Source organism: Papio anubis, chromosome 14 (assembly GCF_008728515.1).
Source record: "Papio anubis isolate 15944 chromosome 14, Panubis1.0, whole genome shotgun sequence".
Classification (NCBI taxonomy): Eukaryota; Metazoa; Chordata; class Mammalia; order Primates; family Cercopithecidae; genus Papio; species Papio anubis.
This window is the reverse complement of record NC_044989.1, coordinates 100,181,793-100,208,167: the sequence shown is the minus strand read 5'-3', so window position 1 is coordinate 100,208,167 and position 26,375 is coordinate 100,181,793. Positions and strand designations below refer to the sequence as shown.

At 42.0% G+C, this 26,375-nt stretch overlaps 1 protein-coding gene across 2 annotated transcripts in view; it reads left to right on the top strand.

The window, feature by feature from the left end:
• The window catches only part of SLC9A2 (solute carrier family 9 member A2), a 92,041-nt gene that overhangs the window by 17,924 nt on the left and 47,742 nt on the right, over nt 1–26,375 (top strand). Inside the window, exons 1-3 of one of the 2 annotated variants that reach the window (XM_009184864.4) lie at nt 15,387–15,803; nt 17,216–17,679; nt 25,041–25,291. In XM_009184864.4, coding sequence (XP_009183128.1) covers nt 17,272–17,679; nt 25,041–25,291 — 659 coding nt within the window. In that variant the 5' untranslated portion in view covers nt 15,387–15,803; nt 17,216–17,271. Of the gene's footprint in view, nt 1–15,386; nt 15,804–17,215; nt 17,680–25,040; nt 25,292–26,375 lie in introns of those variants that run through there. The other variant, XM_003909064.5, reaches the window with a different exon arrangement.

Here is a 26,375-nt window from a genome sequence, read left to right as displayed (position 1 = left end):
AAGAAAAACTGACATGATAAACATACGTGCTGTGGTAGATTATTATATCATGTTAATAGGCTATCATTCACTCAACCATTTTCCTATTCTTTGACATTGTGCTATGAGTGTTTTTGTGAGAAACTACCTGTTTTACCTTTTGAGCTGCCAAAAAATTCTGTTGTTTTGCTTCTTGTTTTTGAACAGCCCATGCTTTGCACATTTTATATCAACATTTGTCGCGTTGCCTTTTGAAGGTTTAGTTGAGACTCTGTATCAGGGGATCAATCAGAATGTCAGAACACTGCATGGTGACCGTGCCTACCAGTAGAGATCCATTTAGCAGCATTATCTTTTCTCCCAGTTGGTTTAGCAGTGCTTATGCAGTCACAGCAATATTTGTAAGTGTACAATTCAGTGGCATTGAGTACATTCTCAGTGTTTTGCAGCCATTACCTCCATCCATCTTCACGACATTTTCATCTTCACAAACTGAAAATCTGTGCCCGTTAAACACTTACTCCCCATCACCTCCTCCCTTGAGCCCCTGGTAAACTCTACTCTGCTTTCTGTCTCTGTGAATTGGTCCATTCTAGGTACCTCATGTAAGTGGAATCATAACAGTATTTGTTCTTCTATGTCTGGCAAAAGTGAACGTTTTAAGGAGGAACAATATAGCTCTTACAACTTTAATGAAATTGAGACAAACGTAGAAACGACCGGTAGTAATAAAAGCATAAACCTCCAGTGCAATCAGATATAGACCAGTGGGCTGTTCATTTTCTTGGGAAATAAAATAACAAAATTAAAGATCAGAGAAAACGGAAAGGTTGGAACTAGGATTGTGAGGCGTGTGAGACAAAAAGTGACATACAAACTCTGTAACTTTCTGGCATTGGAGTCTCCAGTTACAACACGCACATTTTTACTGCATCTGAGGCTTGGCGTATAATCGCTAAGGAAACTAGCCAGCTCAGAGGACAGGTTAAGAGCCTTTTTCTTTGGTACCATACTAGGAAAAAACGTGTGTTTCTCTGCTGTTCTCAGCACTTCTCACACCAAATGTGTAGGTTTTTCCTTGACATCAACAACCAATTCTCCTACTCTCCAGACAGCAGCCTGGTATCCTAAAATTAAATTCTATTCTGACCCTAACTACCCGGAGTCGGGACAGAATCCATAGTTAAGGGCCTTGTCCCACAAAACTGCCCATGATTCAGATGACCATCGAAAGTCCTGGGCCTCCCCATACTTTTGACCAGCTGGCTATAAATTGGGGAGTCCCATGACCTGCTCAGATTCGATCATTTGCTCACAGAACTCACAGAACTCAGGGCAACACTGGTTTACTGGTTGTTATAAAGGATACAGATGAACATCAAGGTGAAGAGGTGCACAGGGCAGGCATGGGGAGGGTGCCGAGCTTCTATTTCCTCTCAGCATGCAGCACCCTCCCAGCTCCACCACGTGCCCACCAACAAAGGAGCTCCCAACCTCATCACTTAGGGTCTTCATGGAGGGTTCATTAGATAGGTGATGGAACTCAACCTCCTGCCCTTCTCCACTCCCGAGAATTTGGGTGGTGGAGTTGGAAGTCCCAAACCTCTAATCCTGCCTTGGTCTTTCTGGCAACCAGCCCCCATCTTGAAGCTATCTAGGGGACCCCAGCCACCAGTCATCTCATCAGCATACAAAAGACACTTATCACTCCAGGGATTCTGAAAGTCTTGGAAGCTCTTATGTCTCTAGAACCAGACACTAAGACTGAATATTATAACAGATGCTCCTATTGCCCTTATTGCTCAGGAGATTACAAGGGTTTTAGGAGCTCTGTGCCAGGAACTGGGAGCAGAGACCAAATATATATACTTCTTGCTGACCCAACTTACTACATATTGTATGAGACAATAGGAGCGCCAAAGTGAATAAAACTTGTGCCAGCCCTGTGACCGTGTGCTCCAGTGGGTGCGACAGACTCTCAAATGGATTTGTGAACTCAGCGTGGTGGGCACTTTGTCAGGGGCGTCAGAAGGGTCATGAAGGAGAGAGAGCCACACAGAGCTCATGCAGAGTCCCGCCCAAATGCTCTGTAAACGTCTCAGACGAAAAGCATAGCTCTTTCCTCACCTCCTTTCCATATTGGGTGTTACTTCCCATGGCCTTATGGTAAATCCAAACTGTGCATGACAGGTCCCAGAACACCTCACCCTTTCCCTCTTTTTGGATTTCATGCAGCGTCTCTTGTGGGCCACCTTTGTCCCCACTCTAGTGAGTTTTGCATGTGCTGTTCTGCTTGAGAAGACCCTCAACCAACCCTTCTTGGTTTTGAGAATTCCAACTCCTGTTCACTTCTCAGGTGAAAAATGATTTCCTTAAAAAGCCCCTCCCCCACAGGGAAGACAAGATCTGAGACCCTGCCATGTAATTGTGTTGAAACTTACACTTCCTGCTCCATAACAAGCATGCTGTGTGTGATCACCTGCTCAACATCCTTCTTCCCTGTAACCTGTAAACTCCATGAGGACAGAAGTCGTGTCTGTCTAGGATATTGCTGTGTCCTTAGTGCCTGACACATTTCATGATGGTGAGTGCTTGGAAATACTTGTGAGTTAGGACAGAAAACCAAACACCGCATATTCTCACTCATAGATGGGAATCGAACAATGAGAATACTTGAACACAGGGTGGGGAACATCACACACCGGGGCCTGTTGGAGAAGGGGGACTGGGGGAGGGATAGCATTCGGAGAAATACCTAACGTAAATGATGAGCTGGCAGGTGCAGCAAACCAACACGGCACATGTATGTAAGAAACCTGCACGTTGTTTATACCCTAGAACTTAAAGTGTATGAATATTTATTACATAACTTAAAGTATATTAATAATTATTAAAGTATAATAATAATAAAGAAATACTTGTGAGCTAATGAAAAGAAAAGTAATCATGTAAGTTATTTATCAATTTCTAGGAAGGAAGAATCCTTGTTATGATTTTCCCATAATGTACATAGTCCAATGATTTACAGGCTGTGCAATCATTTCTTCAACGTGCTGTCTCTGGCACCTCCTTGGACTTTTAAAGATAAGCTGGCTACCTTTCTGTGTAGTTAAAATTTGGCATTTAGAACCAGTCAGGCTTTTTGAATATGATCTTTGACAAGCTGAGGAAGTTCATTTCTATTCCTAATTTGCTGAGAATGTTAATCATGAATAGATGTTGAACTTTGTCACATACTTTTTCTGCACCAATTGATATAATCCTGTGGTTTTTCTTCTTTAGCCTATTGATATGAAGGATTACACTGGTGAATTTTTGAATATTGAACCAGTCTTGCATCCCTGGAATAAACCTCACTTGGTCATGGTGCACAATTCTTTTTATATATTGTTGAATTATTTGCTGATATTTTTGCATCAATACTCCTTGCTAAAGGATATTGGTCTGTTGTTTTCTTTTTGGTACTGCAGTTGTCTGGTTTGATACCTGTCAGGGCAATATTAGCTTCATAAAATGAATTGAGAAGTGTTCCCTCCTCTTCTATTTTTTGGAAGAAGTTGTATAGAATTGCTTTTATTTTGTAGAATTCAGTAGAGAAACTATATGGACCTGGAGATTTTGGCGGGGGGGGGGGGGGGGAAGAGTTTTAAAATTACAACTTCAAATTTTAACTGTTTTTGCCAGTTGTAGGGCTATTCAATTATTTTTTTCATATTGGTTGAGTTGTTGCCATTGGTGTTTTTTGAGGAATTGGTCCATTTCAGCTAAGGTGTCACGTGTGTGTATGGTTGTTCAAATATTCCCTTATTAATTTTTTTTTATTTCTACAGGGTCTGTAGTGATACCTTTGTTTCATTCTCAAACTGATAATCTGTGGTTTCTGTCTTTTTGTCAGTAAGGGGTCAAAAGTGGGTTGCTTTGTGGCTGGACGATGGTGACGTCCATGTTCTCTGCGTTCTTTACGTCGTCTTTGCTGGCTCCATCGGGAGGGAAGCGCTCATTACCACCCAGTAGAGAAGACCCTTTTCTGCCCTTTTCCTTCTCTGACACCACCCCAATAGGGAAGCCAGGGTGTTCCTTACACTCTGGTGAGGATGGAATCTAAACCGCGCACTCAGATGTTGCTGCCGTTGGGACCACAGTTTCTTCTGTGGTGTTTGGCTGGAGAGGAGCAGTTATTGTCTAAAACTTCTGTGCCTTGCGAGGTTGACTCTTCCCTATTCTCTTGTCTAGATAAAGCAGGCTATTGTTGGGTTTTTGTTGCCTGTGTCCATTGGCATTTCTGCGTTGCTGGCTTCTTCAACTCCAAGTCTGAGATATGAGAGACAAAAAGAAGACCCAGAGAACTGAATGCCATGGTCTGCGGGTCTCTGGCCAGCATTTCTTCTGCTCTCTATCTTTCAGAGTTATATTTGCTTTACATATAATATCTAGGCTCTTTAGGGGTATAGAGTGGCATAGAGAACAATGCATCTACTCCATCTTCCCAGAAACAGCAATCTGTTCTTTTTTTTAAATTATTTTTCATTTTTCACTTTTATTTTTGTTAAAGAGATGGGGGTCTTACTATGTTTCCCAGGCTGGAGTATGGTGACTATTCACAGGTGTGATCTCACTAATGATCAGCATGGGAGTTTGACCTGTTGTATCTTTTCAAATTTTCGTTTTCTTACTTTTTTTTTGAACAGACATTTAAAAAGATGAATTCAGGTATACCTGTCTCCTAACTTAATGGTCATTACTTTTGTCACTGATAATATCACTTCTAACTTAGTAAGAGAGATGATTACAGCAAATAATTACTTTCTGTTGAAGATGGCTGAATAGGAACAGCTCCCAGCAAGACCAATGCAGAAGATGGGTGATATCTGCATTTCCAACTGAGGTACCCGGGTCATCTCATTGGGACTGGTTAGACAGTGGGTGCGGTTCACGGAAGGCAAGCAGAAGCAGGATGGGGTGTCGCCTCACCCGGGAAGCATAAGGGGTCAGGGAACTCCCTCCCCTACCCAAGGGACACTGTGAGGGGCTGTGCCATGAGGAATGGTGCATTCTGACCCAGATACTACACTTTTCCCTTGGTTTTTGCAACCCACAGACCAGGAGATTCCCTTGGGTGCTACACCACCAGGGCCCTGGGTTTCAAGCACAAAACTGGGTGGCTGTTTGGGCAGACACTGCGCTAGCTGCAGGAGGAGGTTTTTTTTTTTTTTTTTTTTTTTTTAAACCCCAGTGGCACCTGGAATGCCAGCAAGACAGAACTGTTCACTCCCCTGGAAAGGGGGATGAAACTAGGAAGCCAAGTGGTCTAGCTCAGCGGATCCCACTCCTACAGAGACCAGCAGGCTAAGATCCACTGGCTTGAAATTCTTGCTGCCAGCACAGGAGTCTGAAGTTGACCTGGGATATTCGAGCTTGGTGCGGGCAGGGGTGCCTGCCATTACTGAGGGTTGAGTAGGTGGTTTTCCCCTTACAGTGCTAACTCTGACTGTGCAGAACTCATGGCAGTGTGGCAAAGTGCCTGAGGCCAGACTGCCTCTCTAGATTCCTCCTCACTGGGCAGGGCATCTCTGAAAGAAAGGGGGCAGCCCCTGTCAGGGGCTTATCAATAAAACTTCCAACTCCCTGGGACAGAGCACCTGGGGGAAGGGGCAGCTGTGGGCACAGCTTCAGCAGACTTAAACCTTTCTGCCTGCCAGCACTGAAGACAGCAGCAGATCTCCCAGCACAGTGCTCAAGCTCTGTGAAGGGACAGACTGCCTTTTCAAGTGAGTCCCTGACCCCCATGGCTCCTGACTGGGAGACACCTCCCAGCAGGGGTTGACAGACACAGGGAAGCTCTGGTTGACATCGGGTGGGTGCCTCTCTGGCACAAAGCTTCCAGAGGAAGGAGCAGGCACTAATCTTTGCTGTTCTGCAGCCTCCGCTGGTAATACTCAGGCAAACAGGGTCTGGAGTGAACCTCCAGCAAACTCTAGCAGACCTGCAGCAGAGGGACCTGACTGTTAGAAGGATAACTAACAGAAAACAATAACGTCAACATCAACAAAAAGGATGCCCACAGAAAAACCCCATCCAAAGGCCATCAGCATCAAAGATCAAAGGTAGATAAATCCATGAAAATGAGGCAAAACCAGTGCAAAAGTGCTGAAAATTCCAAAAACCAGAATGCCTCTTCTCCTCCAAATGATAACAACTCCTCTCCAGCAAGGGCACAAAACTGGATGGAGGATGAGTTTGACAAATTGACAGATGTAGGCTTCAGAAGGTGGGTAATAACAAACTCCTCTGAGCTAAAGGAGCATGTTCTAACCCAATGCAAGGAAGCTAAGAACATTGATAAAAGGTTACAGCAACTGCTAACTAGAATAACCAGTTTAGAGAAGAACATAAATGACCTGATGGAGCTGAAAATCACAGCATGAGAACTTCATGAAGTATACACAAGTATCAATAGCCGAATCGATCAAGCAGAAGAAAGGATATCAGAGATTGAAGATCAACTTAATGAAATAAAGCCTGAAGACAAGATTAGAGAAAAAAGAATGAAAAAGAGCAAACAAAGCCTCCAAGAAATATGGTACTATGTGAAATGACCAAATCTATGATTGATTGGTGTACCTGAAAGTGACAGGGAGAACGGAACCAAGTTGGAAAACACCCTTCAGGATATTATTCAGGAGAACTTCCCCAACCTAGCGAGACAGGCCAGCATTCAAATTCAGGAAATACAGAGACCACCACTAAGATACTCCTCAAGAAGAGCAACCACAAGACACATAATCATCAGATTCACCCAGGTTGAAATGAAAGAAAAAACGTTAAGGGCATCCAGAGAGAAAGGTCAGGGTACCTACAAAGGGAAGCCCATCAGACTAACAGCAGATCTCCCTGCAAAAACTCTACAAGCCAGAAGAGAGTGGGGATTGATATTTAACATTCTTCAAGAAAATAATTTTTCAACCCAGAATTTCATATCCAGCCAAACTAAGCTTCGTAAGTGAAGGAGAAATAAAATCCTTTATAGACAAGCAAATACTGTGAGATTTTGTCATCACCAGGCCTGCCTTACAAGAACTCCTGAAGGAAGCACTAAATATGGAAAGGAAAAACCAGTACCAGTCACTGCTAAAACATATCAAAATAAAAAGACCAATGATACTGTAAAGAAACTGTATCAACTAATGTGCAAAATAAACAACTAGCATCATGATGACAGGATCAAATTCACATATAACAACATTAAACTTAAATGTAAATGGCTAAATGCCCCAATTAAAAGACATAGACTGGAAAATTGGATAAAGAGCCAAGACCCATCAGTGTGCTGTATTCAGGAGACCCATCTCATGTGCAAAGACACACATAGGCTCAAAGTAAAGGGATGGAGGAATATTTACCAAGCAAATGGAAAGAAAGAAAGAAAAAAGCAGAGGTTGCAATCCTAGTCTCTGATAAAACAGACTTTAAACCCACAAAGATCAAAAAAGACAAAGAAGGGCATTACATAATGGTAAAGGGATCAATGCAACAAGAAGAGCTAACTATCCTATATATATATACACCCAATACAGGAACACCCAGATTCATAAAGCAAGTTCTTAGAGACCTACACAGAGACTTAGACTCCCATAAAATAATAGTAGGAGACTTTAATACCCTACTGTCAATATTAGACAGATAAACAAGACAGAAAGTTAACAAGGATAGTTAGGACGTGAACTCAGCTCTGGACCAAGGAGACCTAATAGATATTTATAGAACTCTCCACCCCAAATCAATAGAATATACATTCTTCTCAGCACCACATAGCACTTATTCTAAAATTGATCACATAATGGGAAACAAAACACTCCTCAGCAAATGCAAAAGAATGGAAATCATAACAAACCATCTCTTAGACCACACTGCAATCAAATTATAACTCAGGATTAAGAAACTCACTCAAAACCATAGAACTACATGGAAACTGAACAACTTGCTCCCGAATGACTACTGGGTAAATAAATTAAGGCAGAAATAAATAAGTCCTTTGAAACCAATGAGAATAAAGACACAAGGTACCAGAATCTCTGGGACACAGTTAAAGCAGTGTTAAGAGGGAAATTTATAGCACTAAATGCCCACATCAGAAAGTTAGAAATATCTAAAATTGGCACCCTAACACCACAATTAAAAGAACTAGAGAAGCAAGAGCAAACAAATTCAAAAGCTAGCAGAAGACAAGAAATAACTAATATCAGAGCAGAACTGAAGGAGATAGGGACACCAAAAACTCTTTAAAACAATCAATGAATCCAGGAGCTGGTTTTTTGAAAAGATTAACGAAATAGATAGGCCTCTAGCCAGACTAATAAAGAAGAATAGAGAAGAATCAAGTAGACACAATAAAAAATGATAAAGGAATATCACCACTGATCCCACAGAAGTACAAAATACCATCAGAGAATACTATAAACACCTCTATGCAAATAAACTAGAAAATCTAGAAGAAATGGATAAATTCCTGTTCACACACACCCTCCCAAGACTTAACCAGGAAGAAGTCAAACCCCTCAGCAGACAAAAAAGTTCTGAAATTGAGGCAGTAATTAATAGCCTACCAACAAAAAAAGCCCAGGACCAGTTGGATTCACAGCGAACTCTATCAGAGGTACAAAAAGGAGATGGTACCGTTCCTTCTGAAACTATTCCAAACACCAGAAAAAGAGGGACTCCACCGTAACTCATTTTATGAGGCCAGCGTCACTCTAATACCAAAACCTGACAGAGACACAACAAAAAAAGAAAATTTCACGTCAATATCCCTGATGAACATTGACGCAAAAATCCTCAATAAACTACTTGCAATCCGAATCCAGCAGCACATCAAAAAGCTTATCCACCACAATCAAGTTGGCTTCATCCCTGGGAAGGTTGTCTCAACATATGCAAATCAATAAACATAATCCATCTCATAAACAGAACCAATGACAAAAACCACATGATTATCTAAATAGATGCAGAAAAGGCCTTCAATAAAATTCAACACCCCTTCATGCTAAAAACACTCAATAAACTAGGTATTGATGGAACATATTTCAAAATAATAAAAGCTATTTATGACAAACCCATAGCCAATATCATACTGAATGGTCAAAAGCTAGAAGCATTCCCTTTGAAAACTGGCACAGGACAAGGATGCCCTCTCTCACCACTCCCATTCAACGCAGAATTGGAAGTTCTGGCCAGGGTAATCAGGCAAGAGAAAGAAATAAAGGGTATTCAAATAGGAAAAGAGTAACTCAAATTGTCTCTGTTTGCAGATGACACGATTGTATATTTCGAAATCCCCATCATCTCAGCCCAAAAACTCCTAATAAGCAACTTCAGCAAAGTCTCAGGATGCAAAATCAATGTCCAAAAATCACAAGCATTCCCATACACCAATAATAGACATAGAACCAAATCATGAGTGAACTCCCATTCACAATTGCTACAAAGAAAATAAAATACCTAGGAATAAAACTTACAAGGGACATGAAGGACCTCTTCAAGAGAACTACAAAAAGCTGCTCAAGGAAATAAGAGAGGACATAAATAAATGGAAAAACATTCCATGCTCATGTATAGGAAGCATCAATATCATGAAAATGTCTATACTGCCCAAAGTAATTTACAGATTCAATGCTATCCACATCAAGCTACCACTGACTTTCTTCAGAGAACTGGAAAAAACTACTTTAAATTTCATATGAAAACAAAAAAAGAGCCTGTATAGCCAAGACAATCGTAAGCAAAAAGAACAAAGCTGCAGGCATTACGCTACCTGACTTCAAACTATACTACAAGGCTACAGTAACCAAAACAGCAAAACACTACTGGTACCAAAACAGATATATAAAACAATGGAACAGAACAAAGGCCTCAGAAATAACATCACACGTCTACAACCATCTGATCTTCTACAACCCTGACAAAAAAAGTAATGGGGAAAGGATTCCCTATTTAATAAATGGTGCTGGGAAAACTGGCTAGCCATATGCAGAAAACTGAAACAGGACCCCTTTCTTACACCTTATACAAAAATTAACTCAAGATGGATTAAAGGCTTAAGTGTAAAACCTAAAATCATAAACACTCTAGAAGAAAACCTAGGTAATACCATTCAGAACATAGTCATGGGCAAAGACTTCATGACTAAAACACCAAAAACAATTGCAACAAAAGCCAAAATTGACAAATGGAATCTAATTAAACTAAAGAGCTTCTGTACAGCAAAAATTATCATCAGTGTGAACAGGGAACCTACAGAATAGGAGAAAATTTTTGCAATCTCTCCATCTGACATAGGTGTATTTTCCAGAATCTATAAGGAACTTAAACAAATTTACAAGAAAAAAACAAACAACCCCCTCAAAAAGTGGGCAAAGGATATCCAACAAGTGCTTCTCAAAAGAAGACATTTAGGCAGCCAACAAACATGAAAAAAAGCTCATCATCACTGGTCATTAGAGAAATGCAAATCAAAACCACGAGATACCATCTCACACCAGTTAGAATGGTAATCATTAAAAAGTCAGGAAACAACAGATGCTGGAGAGGATGTGGAGAAATAGGAAAGCTTTTACATTGTCAGTGGGAGTGTAAATTAGTTCAACCATTGTGGAAGACAATGTGGCGATTCCTCAAGGATCTAGAACCAGAAATACCATTTGACCCAGCAATTCCATTACTGGGTATATACCCAAAGGATTATAAATCATTGTACTATAAAGACACATGCACAGGTGTGTTTCTTGCAGTGCTATTCACAATAGCAAAGACTTCTAACCAACCCAAATGCCCATCAATGATAGACTGGATAAAGAAAATGTGGCACATACACACCATGGAATACCATGCAGCCATAAAAAAGAATAAGTTCATGTCCTTTGCAGGGACATGGATGAAGCTGGCAACCATCATTCTCAGCAAACTAACACAGGAACAGAAAACCAAACACTGCATGTTTTTGTTCATAAGTGGGAGTTGAACAATGAGAACACATGGACACAGAGAGGGGAACATTACACACTAGGGCCTGTCTGGGGGATGGGGGGCAGGAGGAAGGAGAGCATTAAGACAAATACCTAAGTAGAGCTTAAAACCTAGATGATGGGTTGATGGGTGCAGCAAACCACCATGACACATGTATACCTATGTAACAAATCTGTACCTTCTGCACATGTATCCCAGAAATTAAAGTAAAATAAAACATAGTAAAAAAAGAATTATTTTCTGTTTTTGTAGATTATTTTTGTTTAATGTTAAACTCTTTGACCTTCATGGAATTTTCCACAGTTGTGGAAGTTAAAAAGAAACCTGTAGGTATGCGTTTGCTATTTCTACCTGCCTGTTCCTATAACACTGGTTAAATTATGCTTTCTTTCTTTGTTGTTGTACAGCTTCTTACTTTGTAAGACATTCGTGTACCTCTGTACATCATTGTGTGGATTTACTATTTCATCCCCGACGTCCATTATGGGGTTAATAAGAACATATGGTGATGTGTTTAGCAGTGGTGTGGGGGAGTGTGGCATCGTACTGAGAAGTTGATGGCTCTTCTCTACTGCTCCCTAGAAACTGTCTGCCATTTCTTCTGGCTAAATCATGCTATCAATTTGTTAAGCTCCATGGTATTTTAAAAGGATTTCTGATTGGTGTTTACCATCTTGAGTTTCTCTCCTAAAATTATCTGCCTTCCTATTGCTTTCCATCTCAGTAAATAGTCCCATTCTACACATTTGTTTGAACCCCAAACTATGGATTCATCCCTGATCATCTGTCTCACATCCTTCATCCAGGCCAGCAGCACACTCTGTTGGAGCACCTGTTACAATACACCCCCCATCCCCCTCCTGTCATACTCACCACCACTTTGATGGCTGGAAGCCACTCTCAGCCCTCTCCTGGTTTGCTGAAAAGGACTCCTCACTGGCCTGCCTGCTTCTGTTTTTCAACAGCAGCAGTGTTTTTCAACAGTGGGGACATGGTCATGACATTCCTCTGCTCAAAAGCCTCTCAGGAAATATCCAGTGTCTGTCCCAGGGCCACAGGCTATGCAGGCTCCAGCATTTTTCTGTCCCTCTGTCCTCATTTCTTACCTTGTTCTCCTTCATTCTTCAAGCTCCAGCCAGAGTGGCCTCTTGGCTCAAGGTGCTCCCAACTCAGGGCTTGTCCCCTTGTTCTTTTCTTCCCTGCTCTGGAAAGTTCTTCCACTATGTTTCACACCTGCACTTCATTCAGGGCTTCCTTCAGGTGTCACTCACCAATGAGGCTTCCCTCGGCACACTGATACAAAATATCCATCAAGAGGATTCTCTCATCAATCCAAAGGATTCTCTCATGGCTCTCTGCTTTTGTCTGCACTGCTCATCACTGCCTGCTACTGTGTCTTTATTGGCTGACTGACTTATTTTCTGTTTCCCACACTAGCCTGCAGCTCTCCAGTGAAGAGGTTTTGTTTAACACATTGCTACATCCCAGCACCTTGATGATTCCAAGAAAGCACATTTTCTCTATTCATTTCCTCTTCAAGAAACACTTGAGGGAGGAAAAGCCATAAATGCACGCACATTTGTAATTTTTGATTTATTCCGTGAAAAATGAAATCTAAGAAGCCTTCTTTTGTTTGTTGTCACTAATTACTTAGCTGATGAGTTTTTACTTTGGTAGTTCATAAAAGCACAGACACCTGCAGCCCAAGCACCTCGTGAGGTCAGTGGGCTTGCCAGAGGTCACAGGTAAAAGCAGCTGCACCCATTGAATATATTTAGTCCCCACAAATTATTGGAGCTTTCTGTAGTATAAATATTAAGACAAAGCTAGATTTGAATGCTCAACATACAGACAGCATGTTACACAACACAGTTTCTCTGCTTATGTTCACCAAAAAGCACTGAACTAAGATCTTGTGTGACCGCCCTTCATTTAATCTCTTCTTGCCAAAGAAACAATTTGGCAAACTCAGTAACTGCTGTCCTACTTTAAGAAGGGGTCATTCAGGTCAGTTCTGAATGACCCAAGTACTCATTAAAGGAGTGCAGATTTTAAAACACGAAACCGTCTGATTTTTTTCAACAAGTGTCCCTGGGTTTCTTGCTGTTCCTCTCTGATTTTGTTACTCCTGGATTTTCCTCTGCCTCGCTTCCTTCATGCCGCCTTTGGCCGCTGTCCGGGAGGGTCTTCATTCTAACTGCATCCTGCATTTATTTTGCCGTGTTTTATTGGCTGCTTCTCGGTTGTTTCCGCTTGCCCGAGTTTCTGGTCAGGATCAGTCTCATTGCCTGAGCATGGCAGGCGCGCTGGCCTCTATGGTGCATTTCAGCAGTGCCTGTTCCTTCCTCTTTTCCCTGGCTTTCTATTCTCCAACCTTAGGAATGAGAATATCCTTTTGATACAGCAAGAAGAGCAGCACCCCCTGTGAAAGCATGGGTCTCTGAGGCTGTTGGGTCAGTGAAAGGAAAGAAAAAGGTGAAAGAGGAAATGGGAGCCTCCAAAACCAGTCCTCATCCATTTTCCTGTTGGTGTCCGTGGATCCTATGGCTTCTGTGCATTTCTTTACAACTGTTTTCTCTTGCCTTCTTACATATAGGAGGGGAAGGCAACTAAAATTTGGAGGCATTTGTGATGTTAGAGGCACAGTGGTTAAGTACTGTGCAGTTGACTGCCTGGTTATAGGTACGGTTCTTTACCCAGCAGGTGCATTTGTGTCTGTTTCACAGATGAGTAGGTGGGGCCTGCGCATGTTAGGAAACTTTCCACAATCACAGGCAGAGAGCAGGAGGGCTGGGTTTCAAGTCAGGGGGCAGTTCTCCGATGGCATGCTGCAGGCCCATGGCAGAAACCGCCGGGTTGTACTGCATTAAGGAAAGGAGGTGATTTCATTTGGATATTAGGGGACTGGAGATGCTGCTGTTGGCTGACTCTTCTCACAGAGTAGCAGGTGCACATAGAAGCAGGAGTCAGCTTGGGGGAACAGAGGCATGGTTTTCAGGGAATGTTTTTATTTCCTCATTTATCAGTGAGGTCAGTGAGCTTGCCAGAGGTCGTAGGTAAAGAGCAGCTGCACCCATTGAATACATTTAGTCCCCACAAATTATTGGAGCCTTCTGTAGTATAAATATTAACATAAAGCTAGATTTGAATGCTCAACATACAGATGATCACTGTATTATTTCACAGTTCTTTAAACCTTTTCAAATTTTTACAGCTATATTGATTTGGCTCACAAAATGTTTAATGTTATAGTTTTAGTCCTGTTTGTAAGCTCTTAAGAATTTACTTACTAAAAGTTCTGTGACTGTAAGTACCTAAAGACTTATTCTATCACTTTAATAGTCATTTATCACTTAACAAAGGGGATACGTTCTGCGAAATGCATCCTTAGGCGATTTTGTCATTGTTTGAACATCATAGGGTGTGCTTACACAAACCTAGGTGGTACAGCTTACCACACACCTAGGCTATATAATGTCGTCTACCAGCCTATTGCTCCTCATCTACAAACCTGTGCAGCATGTTTCTGTACTGAATACTGTAGGCATCTGTAACACAACAAGAAGTATTGACGTATTTAAACATATCTAGACATAGAAAAGGCATTGTAAAAAATGTAGTATAAAGGATAAAAAGTGGTCCACCTGTATAAGGCACTTACTGTAAATGGAGTTTGCAGGACTGGAGGTTGTTCTAGGTGAGTCAGTGAGTGAGTGGTGAGTGAATGTGAAGGCGTAGGACATTACTGTACACTACTGTAGACTTCATAGACACTGTAGTCTATGCTAAACTTATTTTTAAAAAATTTTTTGTAATCACTCTTAGCTTGAAATACACATTGTACAGTAGCACAAAAGTGTTTTCTTTCATTATACCCTTTTTTTTTTTTTTTTTGAGTGCAACTTCTATCTCCTGAATTCAAGCAATTCTTCTGCTTCAGCCTCCCAAGTAGCTGGTATTACAGGCACCCACCACCACACCCGGCTAATTTTTGTATTTTTACTAGAGACAGGGTTTCATCATGTTGGCCAAGCTGGTCTTGAACTCCTGACCTCAGATGATCCACCCACCTCGGCCTCCCAAAGTGCTGGGATTACAGGCATAAGTCACCGTGCCTGGCCTATATCCTTATTCTATAAGCTTTGTATATTAAAAAATAGTGTGTTGATATTTAAACTTTTTTGTTAAAAACAAGACATACACATACACATCAGCCTATGTCTACACAGGGTCAGGATCATAAAGGTGTTACCAGGCAACAGGAATTTTTCAGCTCCATGATAATTTTATGGAACCACCATCCTATATGTGGTCCACTGTTCACTGAAACACTGAATGTGGTACATGGCTGTATTATCTTTCTATAATTCAGATAAATTTCTGTCCTACTCTGTTCCTGTTGCTAGAAAACAGAAGACCACAGTTGGATAATTTATAAAGAACATTGATGTTTTCACAGTTCCAGAGGCTGGGCAGTCTAAGCTCAGGGCACTGGCATTTGGTGTCTGGTGAGTGCCTTCCTGTTTCAGCCTCACATGGCAGAAGACAGAGGGCATATGAGGGCAGAAGAGCAAGCTAACCAACCAGCAACGCTGTGAGAAGCCTCTGTGTAAGGACCTTCATCCCACGAATGAGGAAAGAGCCCTCATGGCCTAATCACACCTTAAAGGCTCCACCTCCTAAGGCTATCACGTTGGCAACACCTGAGTTTTAGAGGGGGGACCGCCAAAGCATAGCATTCTCATATTCTGCTTTAGTTCTAAAATGTATTGAATGCCTGCAGGATGACTGCTATTGTCCTGCAAGTAAGTGCTCTCCAAACTTAAGCTCCGTCCAGTGACCTTCGTGTGTTAAGTCACTTTCCACGTGTTCTCCATGTGCTGGCCCAACCCACATCTCTCTCCTCTTTCCCTACAGGCCTCCTCCTAACACGTTCTCTGTTTTAAAGCCACAATGGGCTCTACCATGAGTTAAGAGGTGGATATTTCCCACCATTTTTCCATGTACTAGAGAAGCCCCTTCATGGTTCTGTTTAATGCCTGTCTTTTCAGCCCTGCCCAGATATTGTCCTACTCTGGGTCTTCCTAAGCAGACTTCCTCTTCCCCTGTTCCCATAGCACTTGGCTGGGGCTTGACCGCACTTTGCCTTGTTTTAGAGTAAGTCATAAATATATGTTGGGAGCTGTATTGGGAACTCTTTGAGATTAGAGATCATGGCACGTGTATATCCCTCATAGAGTAGTTACTTGAGGCATCCTGACAAATTCATTGGGTTATCTCTGAAGGAGCAAACGTCTCAAATATTAAACCTATTCAGTGTTCCAAATGCAAGAATCAGACATTGAAAATAAATACATTGCCAATGTTTCTGAATGCTACAGATGAGAGTAGTAATGTAAAAATGGGCTGTGACCCGACTACCTTGGTAGTAAGACCCTGGATCTCTTTCAGCTTCAATTCCCACTTAAATTTTTACAAAGCATGAAAATAACTGCCTTGCCTACTCATTAGGGTTTTTATGAGGATGAAGTGAGATGTTACATCTGAAAATGTTTTAGAAATCACTGAATTGTTTCAAATATAAAATTGCATCGGGCGCAGTTACTCATGCCTGTAATCCCAGAACTTTGAGAGGCTGAGGCGGGCGGATCACCTGAGGTCAGGAGTTTGAGAGCAGCCTGGCCAACATGGCAAAACCCTGTCTCTACTAAAAATACAAAAATTAGCCAGGCATGCTGGTGCGTGCCTGTAATCCCAGCTACTCGGGAGGCTGAGACAGGGAGAATTGCTTGAACCCGGGAGGTAGAGGTTGCAGTAAGCCGAGATTGCGCCACTGCACTCCAGCCTGGGTGACAGAGGAAGACTCCATCTCAAAAAAAATAAAAGTAAAAATGTGTTACTCCATTTCCACAGTCACAATAGTGAAGAAAAACTTAATAGGGGTTTAGAAAAATGAAAACTGTACAGTGTAGATAATGTGTATCTATAGCACTCCAATTTTAATGTAACATTAAGTTTTTGTCTACATGTGCTTCATGAATAGTTTTAAGGGAAACCTTTGGTTTGCACTGTAATCTGGGAAGCCAGTGTAAAGACCGTGATACTGACTTGGGAGATGGTGAAATAGGACCCACTGGTTCTATCAAAGGGAACCAATTTCCTATCTCAAAAATTCCTCCATAACCCAAGTTTTGTGTCTTTATGTTTTCCTTACCAGGCTTCCATCTGTATCACAAGTTGCCCACAATAGTGCCTGAGAGCTGCCTTCTTATAATGGTTGGACTTCTACTAGGCGGGATTATTTTTGGTGTTGATGAGAAGTCGCCCCCTGCAATGAAGACTGATGTGTTTTTCTTGTACCTCCTCCCACCCATCGTGCTGGATGCCGGCTATTTCATGCCCACTCGCCCATTCTTTGAGAACATTGGCGCCATTTTCTTGTATGCTGTGGTAGGGACCCTTTGGAATTCCATTGGCATTGGTGTGTCTTTGTTTGGTATCTGCCAGATCGAAGCATTTGGCCTCAGCGACATCACTTTGCTCCAGAACCTGCTCTTTGGCAGCTTAATCTCAGCTGTGGATCCTGTGGCTGTGCTTGCTGTCTTTGAGAACATTCACGTCAATGAGCAACTCTACATTCTGGTCTTTGGAGAGTCCCTGCTGAATGATGCAGTAACAGTGGTGAGTCACATTCACACTGCATGACTCCAACAGGTGGGGGCTGCCCAGCCACCTGCAGTGGCTCTCTGTCCCTCAACTGGCAGGGGCGGGACCCTGCACACAGGGTGGTTTCATGAGCAGTTGCCAGGGCCCTTCACTTGGTTTCATGCTCTGACGTCACTGTCTTATAATTCTTAATACTTTTAAACTCATTATTTATAATTTATTTATTATCATAAAACTGTCTCCTCATTTTCATTTTGCACGGGGCCCTGCAAACTATGTAGCTGGTCTGTGCTGACAAGGCCCCGTTCATGCCAGAGGAACATATGATTTTGGCCTTTGCAACTCTGATGATTTATCAATTTGGCATTTTCAAAAATGATGGTCTTCGATCATAATTTAAAAGACTTCAGATCCCAGCGTTCTTGTGAGAAGTAATGCTGTCAGTATCCAATGTATATAATACAGGTGAAATGTTAATACCTACTAAGTGCCATTCTCCATCTCGGGATGCTTTAGTTATCATGTTCATGATTTTATGGAAAGTTTTTGTCACATGCTCACTGCTCACTTTCTGTTACTCTTCAACCAGCACATTTCTGGCCTTCATGACCTTCTCATACATGAGTATTTATTCAGAAGGCACAAATTATTTGTAATTCTGTCTTGGATTACATAGAATTAGAGTCAGGGGCTGTTATGATCTTAAAGTTAGCAGAATTTACTTCTACCCTGCCTTTTGAACACAGGCAAGGGTTGAGAGAAGGGATGAGAAAGCCCCTCCTTTTACCCACAGACCTGCAAAGAGCTCAGCGTCCACCAGTTAAAGACACTCAGGTGATGCTCGATTGATGACTCAGTTAGGGAGCACTGATGATGCTGTTTTCTGTTAGCCACAGCTCGGTAGTAGTAAAGGTGACAGTAATGATAGCCACTAACTCGTGAATGCTCCCTTTGTGCTCAGGTCTGTATGACAAATTATGAAACAGGCATTCCTCCCATTATTCAGATACGAAAATTGAGGCAAAAAAAGATTGTGTTTAAAGGACTTAATTTTTAATTTCCTCTCCATCTGCTCTTATCATTAAAATGTCATTCCTGACTCATTTAAAAGTCTACATAGTAGGGTGGGTGCAGAGGCTCATGCCTATAATCCCAGCACTTTGGGAGGCCAAGGCAGGCGGATCACTTGAAAGTCAGGAGTTCAAGACAAGCCTGGCCAACATGGTGAAACCCTGTCTCTACTAAAAATACAAAAAAAAAAAAAAAAAAAAATAATAATAATTAGCTGGGGTTGGTGGTGAGCTCCTGTTATCCCAGCTATTTGGGAGGCTGAAGTGAGAGGATCACTTGGGCCAGGCAGGCAGAGGTTGCAGTGAGCCGAGATTACGCCACTACATTCCAGCCTGGGTAACAGAGTGAGACTCCATCTCAATAATAATAATAATAATAATAATAATAATAATAATACAATAAAAGTCTACATAGAAACCAATGTATTCTCTGTTAGCCTGTATTCTACTGCAAAAGGAAATCCTCAGAATGAATACAATATAATCTCTAAGGACATCCATTAACTTCATGTGAACATTATTACATAGAAGATAATTTATCGATCACAATTTGTAGTATAGATATTTTAAGACTGCTGAGTTACCTCACTTAAGTAACAAAATCCACTTCATATATTCCATTATTCATTAACTGAGTAGTCATTAACTTACCGATATTAAATTTTAACTGGGAAACTCCCATAATCGTAGAGACATTTTATAACTCATTCTAATTTCCAGAGGCAGAAGGCATGAAGTTTTCCATTCTGACTTAGCTCCATAGGTAAATTTTACCCTGTTGAGGGAGACTGGGGACATTTGAATGGGAATTCCTGGAGTGAGTCTATTTAGTGCAAAGGGAACTTTACAAAGAAATAAGAGCGCCTGTCGCAGTCCTTCTAGGGCAGCTCAGTAAGAGTTAAATTAGTTTCAGAATGACACGCCAGGCCTCCACACTGCTTTCCCACCTCTATCAAAATGTTATTCAGACATCTCGGCGGTCCGTTCTTTGAGTTCGTCCTGAATCAGATCTCAGGATAGGGTCTGGCTAAGTCACTGTGTAGAGTATGCAAAAGTAGCAGGCCATCCAGACGCACCCCCTGTGCTTCCTCCCAGGAGGCACGGAGGCACAACTGTGGTTTTACGGAAAGAAAGGGAGGGCTGACCCAGGGAAGGCAGGCAGCCAAGTGAGAGCTTGTCACTCCACTCAGGAGGAGGGCACAGACAGAGCAAGGCCCTAGCTGGTGCTTTGAGGTGGAAGCTCTTATCAAGGAATGGCCAGAGCCTTTCAGTCAGAATCACTGTCATGGTTTCATATTTAAGAGCTTCCTTTGGTAACTTACTTGCCCTGGCTGAGAGTTCATTGACCCTCAAAGTCAGACCCACAAGATATCAGGGCATGCCCACAGGTTTGCCAAATAATAAACTACTAGACGTTTCTCTCACTGAATTGGCTGAGTACTGAATTGAGCACGTGTTAAGAATAATTAGAACAATGGTGTCAAAAATTTTAATTTTATCTCCTAGTCAGGTACCTTCAAAGAATAGAGGTGGAGATGTTTTGTGGAAGATTCTTTGATTCATTCATTCAGTCTTATCTCTAGGAGAGGTTTAAGGAACTCACAGACTTTGGAAAGTTATTAAAAATACGGACCATGATGCATACGGCAAAAACTATGAGTCACTAGGAGTTGCAGATAGAAGAACAGGGGTTAGTTTAAGCAACTCATGGACTTTGGAAAGGTATTAAAAATATGGACCATGATGCCTACGGCAAAAACGATGAGTCACTGGGAGTTGCAGATAGAAGAATCAGGGTTAATCAGAGAAAATTCACTGACACAGTATATAACCTCGAGGATGGGTAACATGGTAGGTTAGTGCCATTAACTCCTTTCCCAAATTATGATAAATTCAACATTGAGCTAGAAAAGCTGAAGCAAAGAAAACTTAGCATGAAAATGTCTCAAAGCAAGAGAAATGGATCGTATAAATTGCAGATCAAACCCTTCATGCTATTGTACAGGACTGTAGTAGATTAGAAGTAGTAGAACTAGAGACATGACAATTGAAAAAAATAAAGGTGTGATTTTTAAATAGACTTTTCTGCTATCCCTTAGAATAAATGTTGTATGAAAACTTCCCAAAATTTCCCTTATTAGGCAAAGATTTTTCAGGTTATTTCTAGAACATGTTAATGCAGCCACTGAATATTCTAATAAATTTTGCAAGAAGACTTAAAGAGTTTCCTCCACCTGCTCATAACCAGGCTTGGTTAAAGAGAGCTGGTTCTGTAGAGAGAAGCCAGTAATGGGCCCCAGAGGCCCAGTCACTGTGTGCTGTGGAGTGGAAAGTAACCTTAGGAAGATGGAGGGTAAGCAGTGACCACTTGGATGTTAATTTTGATTTTGCAAACAGCATAATAGATCTAAAATGTCGTATGCAAAATCATTATCCTGTATGTTTCATGCAGGAAGAAATTACCTGAACATTCTTTTTTTCTGGAACAGAGCCATTCTGATAGACAACTGTACTTGCATAATTTGCACCCTTGCTTTATGTGATTTCACAGAATTAATATGCTTTTAAAATCAAAGTTCAAAGTTCATAACTCCTCATTTTAATATATATATGTTTGCAATTAAAAAAAAATCATAAGCAGTATAGTTTCAAAGCTGTCAAATTAGCCCATGACAGAATTTAGTACACAGGCATCACTGACATTTTAATCTAAGAATACAAGTGTCAAGGGGAGATCAACTTTGCACCGACTCACTAGAGACATTTGCAGCCCACATGCATAATATATACACATAATACATATACCTATATAAATTAAAATTCTAAAACACTTTTCGGCATAGATTCCCTTGTAATACAATTGAAGGATTTAACTGGAATGAACTAAGTATGTGGTTTCGGCCAGTTGTAACCAGAAGAATTTTATCTCGTGCTGATCACTAATGAGGTATCAGGTTCAGTGTAAAACAGGTGGGAGGTTGTGGAAAGCTTTCTGGTTGTTAAGGTAACGCTTCTACCTGAGACATTAGCTCTGACACTGCAGTGGCATCTCAGGCAGGAGAAGGATCAAAAATGGAGCTTTGGCCCAATGTGCCGAGAGTACAGTGCCTGTGACCCATCTTAATTCTTTGCGGAGTCTAAGCGGGGATTTAAGACAGGCTGTACCTTTGATAGATTTGATGCATTAAGTTGCCAGCAAAATAGGTTTGTAAGGATTAGGAATGTGTGACCCAGTTGCAGATGCCCGTTAATCTGTGGAAGGAGTACCTGGACTTCCCTCAGAGAACTCTTCAGTGCACTGGATGGACTGGGGTGTAGAGATGAGAGGGAGGAAAAGGAGAAGACTCAGCTCTGTGCTAAAGGAATTTCTAGTTTTGTTGGGGACATGAGGCACTCACTCAAAACTCAGCACTGACAGCACAAGATGCTGAATGTTCTGGGAGATCATCCGTGGTGCAGGAGGTCAGAGGGCCGGGTATTTGCAAAGGCTGGAGGGGTCCAGGAGGGCTCCTGGGGGCAACAGTAGGTTCAGCTGTGCTTTGGAAGATAGGTAAAGGTTTAGGGGTGGGTTGCTGGCAAGAGAAAGGACAAAGAAAGAAAACCAGGAGCAGGAGTTAATAAATACGGTGTGTTTTATGGAACAGTGATGAAATCCTTTCCAATCTGACGTGCGTTAGAAAGCAGTTAAAAAAAAAAGTGTACCAGGTGTTTTGAGACTATGAGGCCTTCCTGATGTGAAAATGGAATGGCAGCCTTTGAAGGAAGTAGGTCTTTTTTTTTTTTTGAGACGGAGTCTCGCTCTATCGCCCAGGCTGGAGTGCAGTGGCCGGATCTCAGCTCACTGCAAGCTCCGCCTCCTGGGTTTACGCCATTCTCCTGCCTCAGCCTCCCGAGTAGCTGGGACTACAGGCGCCCGCCATCACGCCCGGCTAGTTTTTTGTATTTTTTCAGTAGAGACGGGGTTTCACCGTGTTAGCCAGGATGGTCTCGATCTCCTGACCTCGTGATCCACCCGTCTCGGCCTCCCAAAGTGCTGGGATTACAGGCTTGAGCCACCGCGCCCGTCCCAAGGAAGTAGGTCTTGTAGTGGCTGCAGTGGGATTAGAGCAAAGAAGAGATGAGCCTCCCAGGTGCAGGCTGGAGGCTGGAGATAGAATGTGGTGCCCGAGTGGCCCTGAAGAGAGGCTGTCCCTGCAGAAGCAGATGGCTGGGAAACCCGCCTCTCCTCTGGGACGCCGGTGATCGTCCCTTTTGCCTTTGGCTGTTTGGAGGCAAGGGGTATATATAGCACATCTGTGATCCTGTCTCAGGAAGTAACTGTGGCGTGTTGATGCTGATGAAAACCGATGCTGACAGCAGGTTCAAAGTGGAAGTGGGTGCTACGTGGAGCCATTTTCTTCTCTGTCTGACAAACAATGATGTCTTTGAAATATTTAAGTTTTCAGGAGAATGAGTCTCTTTTGTTCTTCTCTGAAGTCATTTCTTGGTGGGGAGGATAGCAAATGATCTCGAGTGTTACACCAACAATTAGGGAAAAGGAAAAGTTCACTGTTTCCTAGGGAATAATCCACTATTTTTCAAAGCCAACAGACGTTTATTGTCATCTACTAGGCAACATAGAAGATGTAAATTGTAATAAGGTGTTGACCGATCACAAGGAGCGTATAATCAAGTAGAAAGGAGGAAAGAATAACGTATTAAACCCATATTGTGGTAGGCGATGACCATAAAGTGAAGCAGAGACAGTGAGATGGCATTGGCCAGGCCGCACACTGCTTACCAGGCAGTGTGACTTCATTCTCCCATGATTGAACCTTGAACCACTTAATCAGGAGATCAGGAGGCTTGGATGCTAATATTGCCTCTGACAGTTTGTGTCATTTGACCTTGAACAAATGGGACCAGTTTTGAGTTTCTCAGACTCCAAATGAGGGTGTAGCATGGCCTTTCTCCCTAACGTCCTTATCAGTCGGTTTTCCTGGAGATTACAGGTGCTCCCAGAGTTGTAAATATCACAGTGAAAAAGAAGCAGGCCACTTGGTTGGCTGGTGTTTGACTCGCTTATTTTGTGAAAAGAAAGTGGTGGGTCTGCAGCCATGACTTTCCATTTCAGTTCGGTCAGTGGCCCCAGGCACAAGTTGAAAGCATATGGTCCAGCAGACATGAAGTGCCTGGCACTTTTGAAGGCTTCACTAAACCAAGACTATGTAAAGAACGAAACAACAGGCTGGGCATGGTGGCTCACACCTGTAATCATGGCACTTTGGGAGGCCAAGGCAGGTGGATCTCTTGAGGTCAGGAGTTTGAGACCAGCCTGGCCAACATGGTGAGACTCCCATCTCTACTAAAAATACAAAAATTAGCCGGGGGTGGTGGTGTCTGCCTGTAATCTCAGCTACTTTGGAGGCTGAGGCAGGAGAATGGCTTGAACCCAGGAGGCAGAGGTTGCAGTGAGCTGACATCAAGATCACACCACTGCACTCCAGCCTGAGTGACAGAGTGAGACTCAAAAAAAAAAAAAAAAAAAAAAAAAAAAAACCAACAACAGAGCAGTCTCATTATAGCATGAAGGTTTGCTGATGTGCATTTCCATTTCTTTGTAACAAAATTAAGATAAATCCATTTTAAATTATTCTTAAGGAATAAGAAAACCTAGGCAGATGCGCGCACGCACACACACACACACACACGAGTTTGCTGCCTCTTTGCTTGAAGAAAATTCCTTTGGGTGTGTCTCAGTTACACCAGACATGTATTTGTGGGTGGGGAGAGGAGGTGGAGTGTGGAGTGAGGAGCTGGTGACCTGGGAGGATGACTGACTCATCCTGGGTACCTGTCCTGATGCGTGAGTCCCTTCTGTCATGTGGTTCCACAATAGGACCTTATAAGGTAAATGTGTTCACAGCAGCACCGATAAGCTTTCTTGCTGTCATGTTACTTACCAAGCAATGGTAACATGAGCTGGGTGTGCTGGATGGCAAACAAATATTTTAAAATAATCTTTCAGATGATATCTGGAAAAAATAATGTTTTTGGAATAAGTTATGCAATGACTTTGAAATTGCCTCTCCCTTACTTGTAGAAATAAATTCCCTGACAACTCACTTTTATTGAAAGGTTTTTTTGGTTAGTTTAAAGCTACGGTATTAAAATATGAGACAAACGAATACACAAGGATTGTCACTTTCCTACTTGGGTACACAGAAGAAATGTCCTTATTAGAAGGCCAGGTAGATGCGTTTGTGCCCAGAGTGATAATGGGGAAACTGGAAAGGGTCTTGACAAGGTGTTTTCTTTTTCCTGCAGGTCCTGTACAACTTGTTCAAGTCGTTTTGCCAGATGAAAACCATTGAGACCATTGATGTGTTTGCAGGAATCGCGAACTTCTTTGTTGTGGGAATCGGTGGGGTGCTGATTGGCATCTTCCTGGGCTTTATAGCGGCATTTACTACTCGATTCACCCATAATATCCGAGTGATCGAGCCACTCTTCGTTTTCCTGTACAGTTATTTGTCCTACATCACAGCCGAAATGTTTCACCTCTCGGGCATCATGGCGTAAGTAATTCTTTGTTAAAAGTGCTCGATGATGACATTTCATTGAATGCATGCATTCTCAGCTAAGATATTAAAGTTGAATAAGTTATATGAAACACTAGGTTTTCTTATTCTTTTAAGAACAATTAAAAATAGATTTTGCGGTGGCTCACGCCTGTAATCCCAGCACTTTGGGATGCCGAGGCGGGTGGATCACAAGGTCAGGAGATCGAGACCATCCTGGCTAACACGGTGAAACCCTGTCTCTACTAAAAATACAAAAAGTTAGTCAGGCGTGGTGGTGGGCACCTGTAGTCCCAGCTACTCGGGAGGCTGAGGCAGGAGAATGGCATGAACCCGGGAGGCGGAGCTTGCAGTGAGCCGAGATTGCGCCACTGCACTCCAGCCTGGGCGACAGAGCGAGACTCTGTCTCAAAAAAAAAAAAAACAAAAAAAGATTTTCTTACATTTTGTTACAAAGAAATGGAAATATATATCAGCAAAACTTATGCTACCATGATTTGTTGCTCAGATAGAAAGCTGCTTAAACATTCTTCTGGGTCTCATGAAATATGACAGTAAATTGTTGGGGTGGATCTTGGTCAGGCACCAAGAATTGTATGAGTTTGATGCCCAATCAGGGTAGTCCACGTGGGAACCTATAAGCTTATTCCAACAAAGTCACATCTCAAGCTGCTCTTGGAGCTCTGGAATGGCTTATGGATATTCACTGGCATAACCTTAGTCATAGAAATATTTTGAATGGTAGATTTGATTTGGGATAACAGCTTAGTCATTCAAAGCAAAATAAGAGTTGTGACCACGCAATTTCAGTTTAGCTGTTTAAACCAAGATGCAGGATTATCAAGCAGGAAATGTTTAAAGCCAGGAACTGTTTATTTACTAAAGGTATGGTTAGTGTCTCATGCACTAACTGGTTCTGAAGGAAGTGTTTGAGAAGTTAGACAAGTAGGCTGATGAATGATGGAGTTTGAATCCTGTTTTAGCATTTGGAGCATCACTTTGAAGGAGGCTGCTCATTGGCTGTGGATGTTTTTGTAGCTTCCAAAAACAAGCTTCTATTCTATTATGGCAAGACCCTGTA